Source organism: Melospiza georgiana, chromosome 6 (genome assembly GCF_028018845.1).
Source record: "Melospiza georgiana isolate bMelGeo1 chromosome 6, bMelGeo1.pri, whole genome shotgun sequence".
Taxonomy (NCBI): Eukaryota; Metazoa; Chordata; class Aves; order Passeriformes; family Passerellidae; genus Melospiza; species Melospiza georgiana.
The window spans coordinates 2,776,819-2,792,181 of record NC_080435.1 but is presented as its reverse complement, the minus strand read 5'-3'; the positions used below and the strand labels follow the sequence as shown (position 1 = coordinate 2,792,181).

Genomic DNA, 15,363 nt, shown 5'->3' with positions numbered 1-15,363 from the left:
CATCTGTGACACACAAACAGGTAAGGAGCAGGTATTGCAGTGAGATACAGCTGTCTGTTTCACAAGTGCTTACGGCTGTTTACAGGGAACAGCCCTTCAGGAGGAAGGCAGATCATAGGGAACAGGGTCTTCCTTTTGTGGAAGAGTAGAGAAGGATTATCTAAATAACAACCAGTAAGCATTGCATTTCTCAACTGTAAAATATATGTCAACAGTGTAGTGACACCAAATCTGGCATTTCACTAGAACAAATTGTTTTTATTTCCTGGAAATTTGCCAGTGTCTTGACTGCTGACTGCTTCTGAGAAGTGCTGTGTATTTTATTGTCTCTAAGAGGAGCTGTCTGTGGGGCTCCCCAAGTTAACTGAATTTCTGAAGTATTTGGAATTATTCTGCAAGTGTCCCCTACCTAGAATACCTGCATTATTTGATAGATACTTTATCTGACTATCTCAGGGGGTTTCTTTTGGCTTATTCTGTGACTCTTTCTTCAGCTATAACAGAATGCGTCCTTGCAGCTCTATGGAGTGCTACACAGAAGCATTGTCATTTTAATTTTTTTAACACAACATAAAATATGTCTAACTTCTGAAAAATATTAGAGACATGGAAATACCATTCAGTAAGTTTTATTGCTATTATTTCTATTACAGTAGTAACTAGACCGTTCTATCAGATCAGCATGGAGAGGAGTCTGTTGTCCAGATCACAGTTAAAACTTTTTTTTAAAGGTGTTTCAGGATAAAGGGCTATAATACACATCTGCTAAAAAAAGAATTATTTGTATTTAGAAAATAAAGAGCACACTTTTAGCAAACATTCTGTAAAGGCAGGATAAGTACCCCAACACTTGGGAACAGTTGGGAAGAAAGATATTGGTGACTCTACAAATTATTATGGTCAACTCTTGCTGCGTCCCAAATATATATGTTTTTTAGAATATGCATTTACCTGTAATTTTTTTTGTGTATTTCTTTGGTGTCCTGTATCCAAAAAGGGCGAATTACATTATGATGGGATGTGAAATACAAAGCATGTGATTCACAGTTTTTCCCAGCTTTTTGTGTAGAGCAAATGGGTCCTTATATATTTATCTATGCTGTCTGCAGAAATGAGGTAACGCATTGTTTGTTTAGGCTGTGCTTATTGTCATGATAGAACATGGATGGTTTTGATTAGATGATGAAAACTTGATCTTGCATTTATGTCAAAAGGCAAGATAACTGCCCTTGAGGAACACCACATCTATTCCTCATGACCAGAGACCTCCTTTGGGGGTTGGGGGAGTGGGAGGGGTGTCCTCTGAGAAATAACAGTTGTAATTCAGGTGTTGCAAACAAGGGATAGAAGATGGAGAAGAGAGATGTGAATTAATTGAAAGATGGAGAGAAAAAGTAACAAAAGCACTACACCCAGCACCTTCCAACTACCTGTGCACATCTAGTACCTACTAAAACTTTTTTTATTTTGCTTTTTAAATACAAAAAGAGTGGCAGAAGTTTCAGGTTGCTACTTTGATGGCCTGCCGTTGTTGATCAATAGTATACTATAAATTGCCAAGTACAGATCTATGCTGAGACAGAGAAACACTGGAGTCAGGGAGTTCTTGTTTACAGAGCTGCACACTGAAGAGACAGAGGTGTAAATGAAAGCACAATTTAGCCCAGAAAGCTTACTTACAAGTGCAGTTTTGGGAAAGATAAAGTAACAAAATGCTGTAGTTTCTGTTTTTCTCTATGCTTAAAGATTGTTCTGGAAAACCAGGACTTAATTGGGAGGAGGCTTTCAGTGAACTTTGGATAAGAGTATTTCTGTATACTTTTCTTGCAGTTCTTCTTGGGCCATATGAGCAAGACAAACATGTATCTCAACAAATCCAGTTTATGTTTCATAAAATGTGTAAGCTCCCTTTCTGAGATTTTTCTCCTTGAAAATATTGTTGTTTCTGATTTCAACACAGGAATGAAAAACTTGATGTTCCTGGTGGTTTGTTAGAAATGTCCCACTACTCTGAAGGTGCTATGAAGGTGCAGGTCTAAGTTCAGTCCTAATCTTTCTCGTTTCTTCTTTTTCCCCCTCCTCGTTCTAACTGCATTTTAAAATGCTTTAAATGGATACGAGAACTAGGTTAATATGTAAGTCACTTGCACATGAAGAGGCAATTTGCAAATGTTGCTGCACTGTCTCCCAAGAAATGCGGGTCACTGCAGTTCATGAAATGGTGCTGGAGAAAATGAGATACAACCTGGACTTGTGGAACCCCATTGCAGGGGGGTTGGAACTTCCAAACCAAGGCATTCTCTGATTCTGTGAAATGGTCTGTGCCAGTGCAGTAAGGATAGTAAGGCTTAGGTAGCTGTGAATGTGTGGCAGGCCAGTGATAGATGACGCCTGGAGCTGCCTAGGACTGAGTTACAATATACCCATGTTTCCTGTTTGAAATGTCTTCCTGGCTAAAGAAAACTTTAAAAAACACTTTATATTGCAGTTATCTCAGATCAAGATAAAATTGTTTTTGTTCTAAGCCAAGGCTGTCATCTCTGAAATACTTTAAATTGCTGCTAAGGAACACTGTATCTTGAAGGAGTTTGCCAAGTTCCTTGCAGCTGCTTGCTCACTCTCCTCCCACCCCTCTCAGTGGGAAGGAGATTAAGAAAAAGAAAAGGTAAACCTTGTGGGTTGAGATAAAAACAGTTTAATAATTGAAACAACTAAATTTTATTTTTATTATTATTAATAATAATAATGAGAGTTGAGAGTAACAGAACTCAACAGAAACAAGTGAAGCACAGTACAATTGCTCACCACATGCTGCCTGATACCTAGCCTATCCCAGAATGTGTTGGGCCCCCTTACAAGTAACTTCTCCAGCTTATAAACAGGACATTCTGTGATATGAAATATCCCTTTGTCCACCTGTCCTGGCCATGCTCCCTCACAGCTTTTGTGCACCTCCTCACTGGCAGAGTATGAGACACTGGGAAGTTCTCAGGGTGAATGCTACTTAGCACCAACAAAAAAATCTATCGCATGAGTCACAGTTTTGCACATCTTTGCAAGTGTAATTGGACCTTGAATGCCTGTCTCCCACCTCTGAGGCAGGTGTTCTAACACTCAGTTTAGCACTAAGAATTAATGTTGTAGCAGTCAGAGATCCAGTGCCCAGGTTGTCTCTCCCTGTTAAATTCAGGAATCCCAAAGTGCAGATAATCTTGGAACGAATGCAATCAAAAACATCTGTTATTTTGACTGCAATACCAAACAAATAAAATGGTAGTGTAACACTGAGGACCAGATAAGCTGGTCCTCATTGTCATCAGAGAGGTTCCTGCAGCATGTAGATGTGGCTGTCCTCATAGTGCCAAGCAGTCGGGTGGTTCAACTGACATTGTTCCCTGTTGTCATTGTCTGTGTTGATACACTTAGATTGTGCTGAAATAGATAAGGATAAATTTTCCTTGCTATTTCCTGATAATCTATTGGTTCAATAAACCCTGAGTTGCAGAGTGCCAGGTTCAAGTGGCTCCTCTGTTACACAGCAAGTTGAACTACTTTGCCCTTTATTGCTGGGTAACTATCTAGAGTTCTGTAGAGTTCTGAGGAAATTTCTCAAATCTTCAAACCAAATGCCTTCTACAGGATCTAGTTAAGTATTTCTTGCCCCAGCGGTAGCATGGTGTTCCTATGCACCGTTTGTGTTTCTGAATCTAGATCACTTTATTGCACCACAGGGTAACTCGGCGTTGGCATGGATGCTCTCTGTGCTGCTTGCCTGTATTGGGCTTTTGTTCTTGCCCATGTTATGAATAAGAAGCTTGACTAGGCCAATATTCAAGCAGCAATCAATTTATTATTTAATATGGTAAAGTATGAGCAATACAGTGCTGGGTACAGTGGGGGAAGTTTTCCCTCCAACTGCACACCGATAATTGATGGTTACAGGTATTTATAGGGGTACTCATCAGTTTTTTTCAGCAGTTTCTATTTCCAATCATTTACTCATCAGCAATTTTTATTCCAAATTATTACATCACAATTCTATACATTATTGTGATTTCAGTTTCTCAGGATGTATCTCAAAGGAGTATCCCCAGATGGTGACGGTCCAGTTTCCGAAAGAAGAAAGACGACTCCCATCTGGTGGGGTCCAGCTCCCCAGATGTGTGTCCACCTTTTAATTGCAGAGACTCTAAATCTCATAACAGTGATGTCCAGCTTCCCTTTGGCCGAAACCATAAACCCTTGAGGTGATGTTCATCTTCCTTTCTCAAGCTGTTTTTCTCTGCTTCAATAAGGCATGAGATAAGCATATTTCCTTTATATATATTCTAAAGCTATAGTTTCAAGGATACAAGTAATATTCTAAAATTATACTTCAAAAGGTTATTATTGCAGAGCTTTTTATGGATTAAATACAAGTAAAAAGCAACATCTTTAACACCTTAATTCCAATGCTCCGAAATCAACTAGGGTTAATTGCAAACAAAAGATAGGTTCAAGGGCCTTTTTCCATGCTTTATTTTCCTGAGTTATTATTAGAATTCACAGCTCTCCCATTGGCGGGGTCCACGCATTTTGCATTCACAAATACACACGTCGCCTGTTTGTGCCTGACACGAAACACAGCTTTGCATCTCACACCCAGCACAGTCTGGTCTGTTTTTCAGTTTGCTGTGAGGACAGTCAAAAGGGCCGGGAACAGGTCATTTATCCCCCGTTCTTCTCTCCTACGCCTACCCCAGACTACTATGGCTCCTTAACCTTCCTAAGGAAACCAGCTCCAGCCTGGGGAGCAGGGTAGGGCCAGGCACAGATGCGGCGCAGGGCCCTGGGAAGGTGCGGGGGCAGGAGGACGCTGTGGTGCGCTGTGCCGGGCTCTCCTGCGCCCGCTGCTCTTCCGCCTCTGCGGTGAGCGCCGGTGGGAGCAGCCCCGTCCCGCAGGGACTACAACTCCCAGCGCTCCGCGGCGCGGCCCGGCGGCGGCCCAGGAGGCGAGAGCGGCTGCCCCGGGAGCCGAGTTCTCCTTCAGGCCGCAGCATGAACGGCAGCGTGGCGGGCGGCGGCTACGCCGAGGAGATTATCAGCCTCACCCGCAGACCCTCTGGTAAGGCAGGGGCGGCCTCTCCACGCTGGGTCCGCGGCCTCTCCCGGGCCGGGGCAGCCGCGCCGAGGCCCGCGGAGCCCCCGCCGAGGCCGGAGCGGAAGCCCGGGATGGCTGCGGCCGGCAGGACGGCCGTGGCGGGCACCGGAGCGGCGGAGGGAGGGTCCCGGCCGCGAGGATAGAAGCGCAGCGCCCAGAGGTGCCGGGCCCAGGGGACTCCCCTGGAAATAGCCGTGGCGGCCACGCTGCTGCGGGAAAAACTCGTGCCGTGCGTGAGGGAGAGCTGGCCGGGTCAGAGTCCGTCCTCTGCGGGAGCTCCGGTGGAGGCTGGTGTCCCTGCGGACAACTCGCCTCCGGTTTCCCCTGGAAGTTGCCATCTCCGGTGGAGCTGTTGCTTCCAAGTGAGGCGGCAGCCGCTGAGCGCCCAGCCGCGTTGGATACCCTGAGTGAGTCAGGGGCCATTTGGAAATCATGTGCCCAAGTGGCCGTCCCCTGTGTTGTCAGCTTGGCGTTCATGGTGCAGCGTACCTTGGGATGCTTTGGGCTGTTTAGAGAGAGGAGCATAGGCTGGAAGGAAAAAAGAATAGGGCACTTCGTGGGGCGTTTTTTGGCTTTGCTTTTCATGTCTCAACAGCAGGTGCGCTCATGGAAACCGTACATTTTTATAGGATTTATGGTGCCATTCAAATAACCTCACTTTCAGAAGTGAGGCAAGTAAGCACAAAATGTACAGCTCTGGAGCAAAATCCTGGCTATAGAGAATGGCAGGCTCCAGGAAGGCTTTTGGAGCTAGAGTTGTACTTTGATGTCTGAGGCCTTCTCTTTAATTTAAATGAGTGGGAACGAAAACGTGGCAGCCCTTCTGTTCTGCACAACTGCTGGGTGCAGCTGCTGGCCAGCCTTGGCTCCAGGTGCTCCCCAGAGACCCCAGCAACCACGCTGTTGGTGGGGGTCTTTCCTTTCTCTGGGGTGGAGGTGGGTCCCGTGCAGGGCTGGCGTTGGTGCTGGCCCTCATGCTGGTGATCAGAACCTAGAGGGTGTGAGCAGCCCTTTGCCTCCCCTGCTCGCCAGATTGGCCTCTGGTCTGAAAGATGTGTAGCCCTACCTGCATAGCCATGAGCTTCAACTAATGAAGCTGTGCTGGTTAGGGAAAACCGTGCCAAATGAAGCTGGTTCTGATGGGAATGTGGTTTCTATGTTTCCATACATCTGGGGAGCTAAAATTTTAAGGAAGGTGTAAGGGAATGTTAAAGGGCAGAGTTGAGAATGGTCTTGAGTATGACCACTGTGATTTCAGTCTTGATTACCATGAACAGCATTTGTCCAGTCATTGAGATGGGCTGTGCATCTTTAGATTTACATTTCTAACTATGTTATATGATTTGAAGGTCCTACATCCCCTTCCGGCCTTGATACACTTGCCGTGTGAATTATTACTCATTTCTGTGGAAGGAACAAAACGCTTACCTGTGAAGTACAATTGGGTACTGTAATCTCTTGAATTGGAGTTTTGACTGCAACTTTTAAGATAGTTCTGATGCTAAACATGTCTGGCAAAAAGTTTGCATTGGTTGTGAATGTATTTCCAGTGGCAGGACAGCGTATATTTGTCTTTTTCAAATTTTCTTGTATTCAGTCCCTCATTTCCTAATCCTGCCAGTCCTGCTTTTTTTTTAAGGGACTTTATTTCTGAAGGACTTTTTTAGTTTAGAGAGGGTAAGTGAGGTATAGGGAGGTCTGCAGCCTCAGGGAGGGTCAGTAGTTTAGCCCAGAGCCTGCTTTTAAAGCTCTGCCATTCTGCTTCTCATCCCTTATAGACAAGAGATTTAGTGCTATGTGCTCTCTGTCCTTGCTCCTTTCCTTCCAGCTGTGCTGTGTCTCTTTCTGTGGCTGCATGAACTGGAAGGAAGAGAATAGCAAAGCGCTTGAGGATTGATAGGGAAGATATTTTTAGGCAGAGTGCAAATCTGAGTGCTGGAAAGGAAAGACACAGTGAAAAAGCCCTGTGAATGCTTAACTTGGTCTAGCACAAACTGCTGCCTCTTTGTCATGAAGATCTCCCTCTGCTGATGAAAGCTGTGAATCTTGGTTATTTTTCTAGTCGTGGGTAAAAAGTTGCAAAATGTATACTTTTTTCATATACATATATATATATATATATGTATATACCTATTTTAGAGGTTTTATATATGAGAGAAAATCAATGTGTTCTGAGATCCTGATTCCTTCTTTTTGGCTTTTAAATAAATGTTGATTAAACATTATACTTTCTGTAGTATTGGTTTTCCCCTTTCCTCAGTTAATGGCTTTATGGCAAATAATTTTTAGGAGTGTGGATTTAAAATTTTTTTTTCTTTTCATTTTCTATTGAAAGGTGTATTACTGTGCACAACTGGCCATTCTTGGAATAGATATTGTTCTAATTGAAATGTCAGTATTTCTCAATTTTCTCTCACTTTCATTTTTCCCTCACTTGTCTGAAGCTGCCAGGAAGGGAAGAGAAAAAAAAGGTGTGGCAAAATTGCTGCTAATATTTCTTTACTTCCCAGCTGTAGATGCACACTTAATATACCATGACTCATTTTGTAAATGCTTTGATCTCCTGTGACTAATTTAAAATGCTGCTTCCCAGCAGGCATAAGGTGGTTTTACTTTCATTTGAAACTGCTTCCCAAGGTTTCCAGTTCCAAATTCAAGAGAAAATAAGAAGGAAAACAAAAACAAATAAATCAATCTGGCTGAACGTGGGCAGAACTTGCCCTCAGCTGTTCTTGACAATAGCTTTTAGATGACTGGTTCATGTCAGAAAAAAAAAGTTGTTTTTTTTTTCCATTTACTTTGATTGCGTATTTGATTTTTGTTTTCTTTTTCCTTGGCTTTTCTCTTTTTTTTCATTGGAAGCCTCTTAAGGAGTCTTTCTTGTCCCTTTTTAGAGAGGAACTTAGCTGCATGTACAGTGGGGAATCTCATAATCTTTGAGTTTCCAGATTTTAAATTCAGTTTGTTCTTCTGGGTTTTAATGAAACAAGAAGTCTTAACTTTAATGCAGAAGCTGGATCCAGCTAGATATCTGTAACTGAGGCTTCCTTTAAAGAATAATACAAAACGGCAAAAATACATAGTGGACATCAAGTTTAATAAATGTATGTGTATTCCTCTTTGGTTTGCATTAAATCTGCAAACTTTGTCTTTATTTCCTATCATGTTTGAATTCATGAAACAGAACGAAGTGATTTTGTACAATTTGAAGTAGCTTCATGGAGCCTAACCTTCTTCTTGGAGGCAAAGCACACCACTTGCAGCCCCTGGGATGTGGAAGGGGAGCTCCAGGAGCCCTCAAGCTGGTAGCACAGTTCTCCTTGCCTGTTTCCTTATCTGTAGACAGATTCTAATGCTCGTTGCCTTTCCTTACCCTGTTTTCCAGCTCACAAAGTGCTTGTCAGAGATGATTTCTTGTAGCTCAAAGGTAGTGATTTACTATAATCTCATGTGAAATGCAGAATACTTTCATTTTCTTTCATGTTGTGCTGAAGAAGTTTATTCCTGCTGAGAGCTGAGTCAGCATCTCAGAAATGATGGCGGGCCCCTCACTATTCCCCAGCACCCGCCTGAAACAGTTCACAGGTGTTTTGTGTAATGAAGTGTTACACAAATGGGGTCCTCAGGCCTCTCCTCTGCTTTCAAGACCAGTTTTACGAGAATAACTTTTCCAGAAAATGGAAAGGTAGTTGGAAAGGATAATGCAGATTTGTGTGCTGTGAGTTTTTGTATGGTGGAGAAAGCAAGGCAGTGTGGGAGGTGCAGCCCCCAGCAAGCAAAACAGCAAGAACATTGGAAGCTTTGAGCTTTTTCTCATCAGCTTTCTTTTTGGCTTGCCTTAGGGTTAGGCTTCAACATTGTTGGTGGGACAGATCAGCAGTACATTGCCAATGACAACAGCATCTATGTCAGCTGGATCAAAAAGGATGGGGCAGCTTACCTTGATGGCCGATTACAGGAAGGAGATAAAATCTTAGCGGTAAGCCCTTTCTTCTGTTGTCTCCTGTGTTCCTGATCAGTGATGGGATGTGAGAGGCAGGTTTTCCTGCACAGTGCTTAGAGAGGAGGGATGTGGTGAATGAGTTAGATGATCCCAAGCAAACTCCATGGAGGAGTCACCTTGGGGGTCTGGAGAGAGCTCTGAGCACTAGGGATAAGTGCCTCTACACGTGGGCTTATCTCCTCTGCCTTCTTGATTTGCCACAGAAGTGCTCTGTAGTGCTGTGCTTGTGTTTTCTCTGTGACTTGCCTCCCTAAGGTTTTAGAATCCATCAAGTGTTCTCTTGCTCACAATGGATTATCGTTTACACACATGTAAATAAAGGTTTTCCACCTCGTAAATTTCTGGTTTTTGACTGGTAATCCATGATTTCTAATCCTTTTGCACAGGGGGTTTTTAGATGATAAAATTTCTAGGCCATAATGTTCTTCTCTCCATTTCACCTGCTCAAGAACAACATGGGCTGCTTCTCCTTTTAGAAAATTGCTTTCAAATTTCTGATTTTCACACCCACTGGTTCTTCAGATAGCTGGCAATCATGCAAGAAAGCTTTACAAAGTGATGGGTGAAGAAGTAGCCTCTCCTAGTATGATACACAACCTTTTTGTACTCCCTAATTTTATTTTACACTGGCTTATTTTGTTCCTCATGTGATCTTTTTAGCTTCAATAGACTACCTTGCACTAATTGGAGCCTATTATTGATCCAGAAAGTGATATTAAGTTAAACAGAGAATATTCTCTTTTTCCCAACAGTTTAATATTTATGTACTTGTGTTTGGGATGTCTAAATATGAAGAGAAGGGAGGCACTGGATGTGATCAGTGGGGATACAGTTAGGGAAATGGGGGTGAAAATGAAAAAGTAGGATGAATTCACTCAGTGAATGAAATAAATTTAAAACCCTGTGCCATGATATATTCATTTAAATTAAGAAAAATCCCAACACTTACAAGTGGATCAAGTGGATGCCAAGAAGTATGTATGTAAATTTTTTTTTGTTGGTTTTGCTACATCAGTGTGCTGCTTATAAAAGCGTGTTTACAACACTCTCTCAAACAGAGGGATTTCAAAGGTACACCAGTAGATGAAACAAGGTAAGAGACTTAAAATAATAATTTTTCTGTAGCTGCTCTTTTATGTTCATTAGCTGTCAAAATCACACCTTTGATTTGTTTCCAGCAAAGCACCAGCATCAGAAGCTGCTATTGACACAACTGTGGTCTTTTATTCTTATTTTGCCTCTAGGTAGTTTTTTTCAGTACCTGTATGTTTTCACTTGGAGTTTCTCATGTTCTGACTCAACATAGAAAAATACATCATAATATTAATTAATTAATTAGGATCTTTATGACTACAGTATTATGCCCCAAATGCAGAATTTTGTGAAACATGAAGATTTTTTGTCTTATCCTTCATATGTTAGCCTGCATCATTAAAAATTTGCTTGCTTTACCTTCAGCATCTGACTCTCCTTTTCCTTTTTTGCTAGATCAATGGCAAAGACTTGAAGGATTTGCGGCACAAGGATGCTGTGGAGCTGTTCAGGAATGCAGGCTATTACGTGTCTCTGAAAATTCAGCGCAGGGTGCGTTTCACCTCTTCCTTAGGGTGATTTCTGGCTCACTTTAGACTGCTTTCTGTGATTGGTGGCTGTTTCATGAGGAAGAAGAGTACTGTGTTCAGGTGCTCAGTGTGATATATGCATATAAAAATTTTGTTTGACCTATGACCTTCTCTCATTGCCTCAGCTGTAATTATCTCTGTATAGCTTTGTAGCCACTGTAATCTTTGTAACAGTGAAAAGGTGAGCTTGGAGATGTCTCCAGGTCTTTGTTTTGCTGGAGTGTGTTGTGTTTGCTCACTGTTCTCCTTTCTCAGAGGTAAAGGACAGTGTGTGAGGACAGAATCTCAAGTTGGCCAGTTTTATTTCAGTGGCCACGATCTTAATAGAGACAGAACTCCTTTTGTTTCAGAGGCCATCACTCAAGATAGTGTTGAACTCTGTGTACAGCCCAGTGCTACAAGACAGACATTGAGGTGCTGGAGCATAGAAGGGTGATAAAGCAGGTGAAGGGTCTGGAGCACAAGTCTGGTGAGGAGCAGCTGAGGGAGCTGGAGGTGTTTAGCCTGGTGTTTAGCTCAGGAAGACCCTATTGCTCTCCACAACTGCCTGGAAGGAGGCTCTATCCAGGTGGGGGATTGGTCTCTTCTCCCAGGCAACAAGCACAGGATGGAGACATCCTCAAGTTGCATCAACTCAAGTTTAGATTGGGTATTAGGAATTTCTTCACTGAAAAAAGGTTATCAAGCAGTGGAACAGGCTGCTGTGGGAAGTGGTTGAGTCACCATCCCTGAAGGCATTTAAAAAATGTGCAGATGTGGTGCTTAGTTGAATGGTAAACTTGGCAGTGCTGGGTTAATGGTTGGACTCAGAGGTCTTTCCAATAAATGATTTTACAATACTAGGAAATATGGACTGCTATACTTCAAATGTACTGGCACCATTTTAGATGTAAAAAGAGATAAACCCTTAATCCCCAGATAGTATGGAAGCTGACAAAAGAAATACTGATCTACCCAAAGCATGCTGGGGAGAGTGGCTTGAGATCCCTTTTCTACTCCCTTAACAAAAGAGTATGTCTGCTGAACCAGTGTATAAGACAGGTAAGAAAACCAGAGAGAATTATTGATATCTTTTTCCTGGTAAAGAGAGCAGAAAATGGTGTGGTGGTAAGTGCATCAAGGGGTGACTGGGTATGTGTGTGTCATTTTTCTGCTGTAAAGAGAGCAGAAAAATGGTGTGTGTCCTTTTGCCCCCTGCTCCACTTGAGTCCAAGTTTAGAAAGTGGCAGAGAAACATGAGGGTGCCTGGTAGTGACTGGATATCCTGCATTTCAGTTCAGTTCATCCTAAGCTGTTTTAACCCTCCATGTGTGGGATCTGCAGGTACCTGGGGAAACTATTTTGACCATTCTTACAGAACCACCTGGTCCAGACACAGAACTAGGGGCTCTCTTGTTATGGGTTCTGACATAAATAATTTTTTTTTCCTTGTAGTTGCAGCCACAGAATGGCCCTGTGGGTCATGGAGGAGATGGAGAATCAGGTGGGCTTCCTCTGGCAGCCATTCTTGTGCCAGGCCTGGCGCTTGCTGCCACAGCAGTCTGGATCTTGCTGAGGTATCGACAGCGGATGTGAAGAGTTCACGGCTGGGATATCACTGCGTCTTTTACACAGCTATGATGCAATTTAAAGATAGAGAATCAACAATCTTGTCACAGACTGATGCCAAAAAGGATCATTGCCTATCATCAAAGTTGCTGCTGATGTTCGTATATATTGATTTTGTTGCAGGGTGGATAGAAGCAGAGAGAAAAAAGGGAAGGGAGAGGACTGTGTATATGTAAAGAGTGGGATAGCTGGTTTTTTTTGACAAATTGAGGAGGTTTTGCCATCCTCTTCTATTTTGCACCATGAACTTTCAAACACACTCATCTATTCCACATTTTAAGGTTTAACTTTTGGTTAAAGGGAGTGGGAGTGATTTTAAATCGAAAACATTTTCTAGAGGCTTTGCCTTGTTTCCACAGAATTTTTTCTTGAATCTAATGAATTCTGTCCAAACCATGAATAAAGAGAAGCAATGCAAAGGGTATATTATTTTTCCTATTGAAGTTTTGTAGGTTGTTGCTAAATAAATGCCTTAAATGTGTAAAATCTGATCTGTGGTTTCACAGGTAAAATCTTCAGTGTAGCTACTGATTTAACAGCAATATGCAGTATTGGTGAGACATTTTGCCAGTTGTGGAAAGACAGAAGATAGCTTGCTGCTAGAAGAAGATTGTGATTGTCGAAATGATAGCTCATTTTTGGGTCAGAGTTGTAAGAGAAAGCTTTCCACAAAATGCTAGCATACTGGAGAGAGACAGACAACTGAATCACAAGGATAAGTGGTGGCAAGAGATTCAGGCATGCTGAAGCTGTAGAAGAGCCTTTAAATTCATAGTGAAGCAATAGTTCCTCCATTCATCAGATGGGTTGAAGTCTACATCTCTCAGGTTAGAGGTCTGGGGGTTATTTTTTGCACAGGGAATACTTCAGATAAAATTTTCGGTAGCAGCTAACTTGCTCTCTGCAGTCAGGAGACTCTTATGATGATTGAAAGGGAGAAGCTGAGAGCAGGCTGGGGTTGTCCTGGCTTTTACTTGTTTGTGAAGAGTTGTGTGATGTTCAGGAGATGGACAGTCAGCTTTAAGCCAGGGTAAAGCCTAGCAGGTAAAAGCAGAGGGAAGAGACCCTCCTCTGGAAAGTATATGGCTGAATTTACCTCCAGGGTCTCATCTCCTCACTGTGATTTGAATAGATTTAAATGCCCTAGCTTGATAGGAGCTCTGTGGGTAAGACCTGTTTCTCTTGTCTCCAAGAAATCAATGTGTTTTGTTGTTTTTTAAAAGAAAAGTGAAATGCATGGTCTGGTCTGTATGATGCCAAAGAAGAGATCACAGATGCAATATATGTTTTCAAAGAAAAACTGGTGTCTTGGTGCTTTACTTATCTCTGTTCTCATAGGACATTGCTGATGTATTTGAAATCGTTGTGTTTGCTCAGGGCTGTGTTCCTGAGCAAACTGCTGGAGATAGAAGTGGCTATGCTGTTGAACATGGCATTCCTAAATCACCTTGGAGCTTCAGAGCACTTGGATCACATGAACTCTTGCTTTGGCCTATAGACTGCTCCAGTGTAAGGGGAAGCAGAAACTGGAAGAATTTTGCTCCATGTTCTTAGGGGACTTTGGGAACAATATTGATGTTGACTGGCCTGGGCTAAGGCATGCAGTGACTTGCCTTGGCCTGCAAACCAGTTGTGCCTGATAGCAGAAGGGCTGCTGTGTAGACAGATCTTTGCAGCTACAGCATGAATCAGCTTGTTTGTGACCTGCTCTGAATATTTGGCTGTGATGTCCATGTGCAGCACATGTGTATGTTAAGGTGGGTGATTAGAAATTGATGCTGTTTTATCACAGCCTTCAGAATAAACAGGCAGACATTAAGAAAATGGCCTGTCTTGTTAGCTTTTCCCTGAGTTGAGTTTCTGTGATGAGTAGTAGTATGTGGATCACGCTAGGAGGATGAGAATTTATGGACAGTAATGGTTAGTTTTAGTCATTTCCCATTGAAGTAAGAGAAAGAAAAAGCTTTGGGATTTTTTTGTTTGTTTGCTTGTTTAACCTTTCAGCTTTGTGACTTTGATACTGTTCAGACATGACTGTCATCTATATTGCAGGCAGTTTATGAGGGAGAGAAGGGATTATAGTCAATGCTCAAATAATTGATATGGCTTATTAAAAAAGAGAAGGCCCTTCTGGTGCATAGTGTTCACAATTATTGAACTGCCACTCAGTAGCTTTTTCAGAAGTCTGGGTAGTAGTTTTTACTCAGGATTTAAACCATCCAGTCTAAAAGTGAGTAACACCTTTGTGGACCTGCCTGGTACCAAACAATCCCTTTTCCAATCCCCATCCACCTCTTGTGCCATTTATTGACAAAAAACAAGTGGAAAATACCTTGGCCCCAAACTCTCCTATGAACTGTGGCTCATACTACTTTCAGCAGCTGGACTGTCTCACCTAACCTTTCCATGATTTTCCAAAGTATTTTCCACCATGTGGTTTCTGAAGCCTTGAGTTTCATCTTTGCACTAGATACTGTATATACATTTTCTATCATTGTAGGAGAAGCAAATTTTAAAAAATCTAGTGAAGACAGCTTGTAAATACAAGTGATCAAAGAGGGTTTTACCTTTTGTTACAACTTAAATCTCTGGGGTTTTTTCAAAAGATAAGTTGAAATCCTGAAGACAAACAGAAAGCATCCTAACTGTATTTTATGTTTGTTTTGTTTAAGAACACATTTGCCATTAATACTGAGGGCAGCTGAAACTGTTAAATACCCATGTTTCTCTCCCATTCTCATTTGTTCCCTCAAATATATTGTGAATGTGCTGATCTGCTGAAAAATGGATCTTCAGGTCCATAATTTAAGGACAAATCTATCTAGTTTGACTTAATATATATTCTAAGCATTTGTGTTTCAGTCTTCAGAATTGTATGTGCTAATAATATATATTTGACTAGAGCATAACAGTGAGAGAGAGCAGCTAAACTTGATCTGAAGATTGGTAGATGCACTACTTCTGGCAGTTTTTAATTAACACAAACTAGA

At 42.1% G+C, this 15,363-nt stretch overlaps 1 protein-coding gene across 1 annotated transcript; it reads left to right on the top strand.

The window, feature by feature from the left end:
• The first annotated feature begins 4,589 nt into the window (after positions 1-4,589).
• SYNJ2BP (synaptojanin 2 binding protein) lies at positions 4,590-13,673 on the top strand. The gene is made up of 4 exons (XM_058027354.1): positions 4,590-5,104; positions 8,983-9,119; positions 10,632-10,727; positions 12,200-13,673. The coding sequence occupies exons 1-4, from the start codon at positions 5,038-5,040 to the stop codon at positions 12,338-12,340; spliced, it is 441 nt and encodes a 146-aa protein (XP_057883337.1). The 5' UTR covers positions 4,590-5,037; the 3' UTR covers positions 12,341-13,673.
• Positions 13,674-15,363: the final 1,690 nt, after the last annotated feature.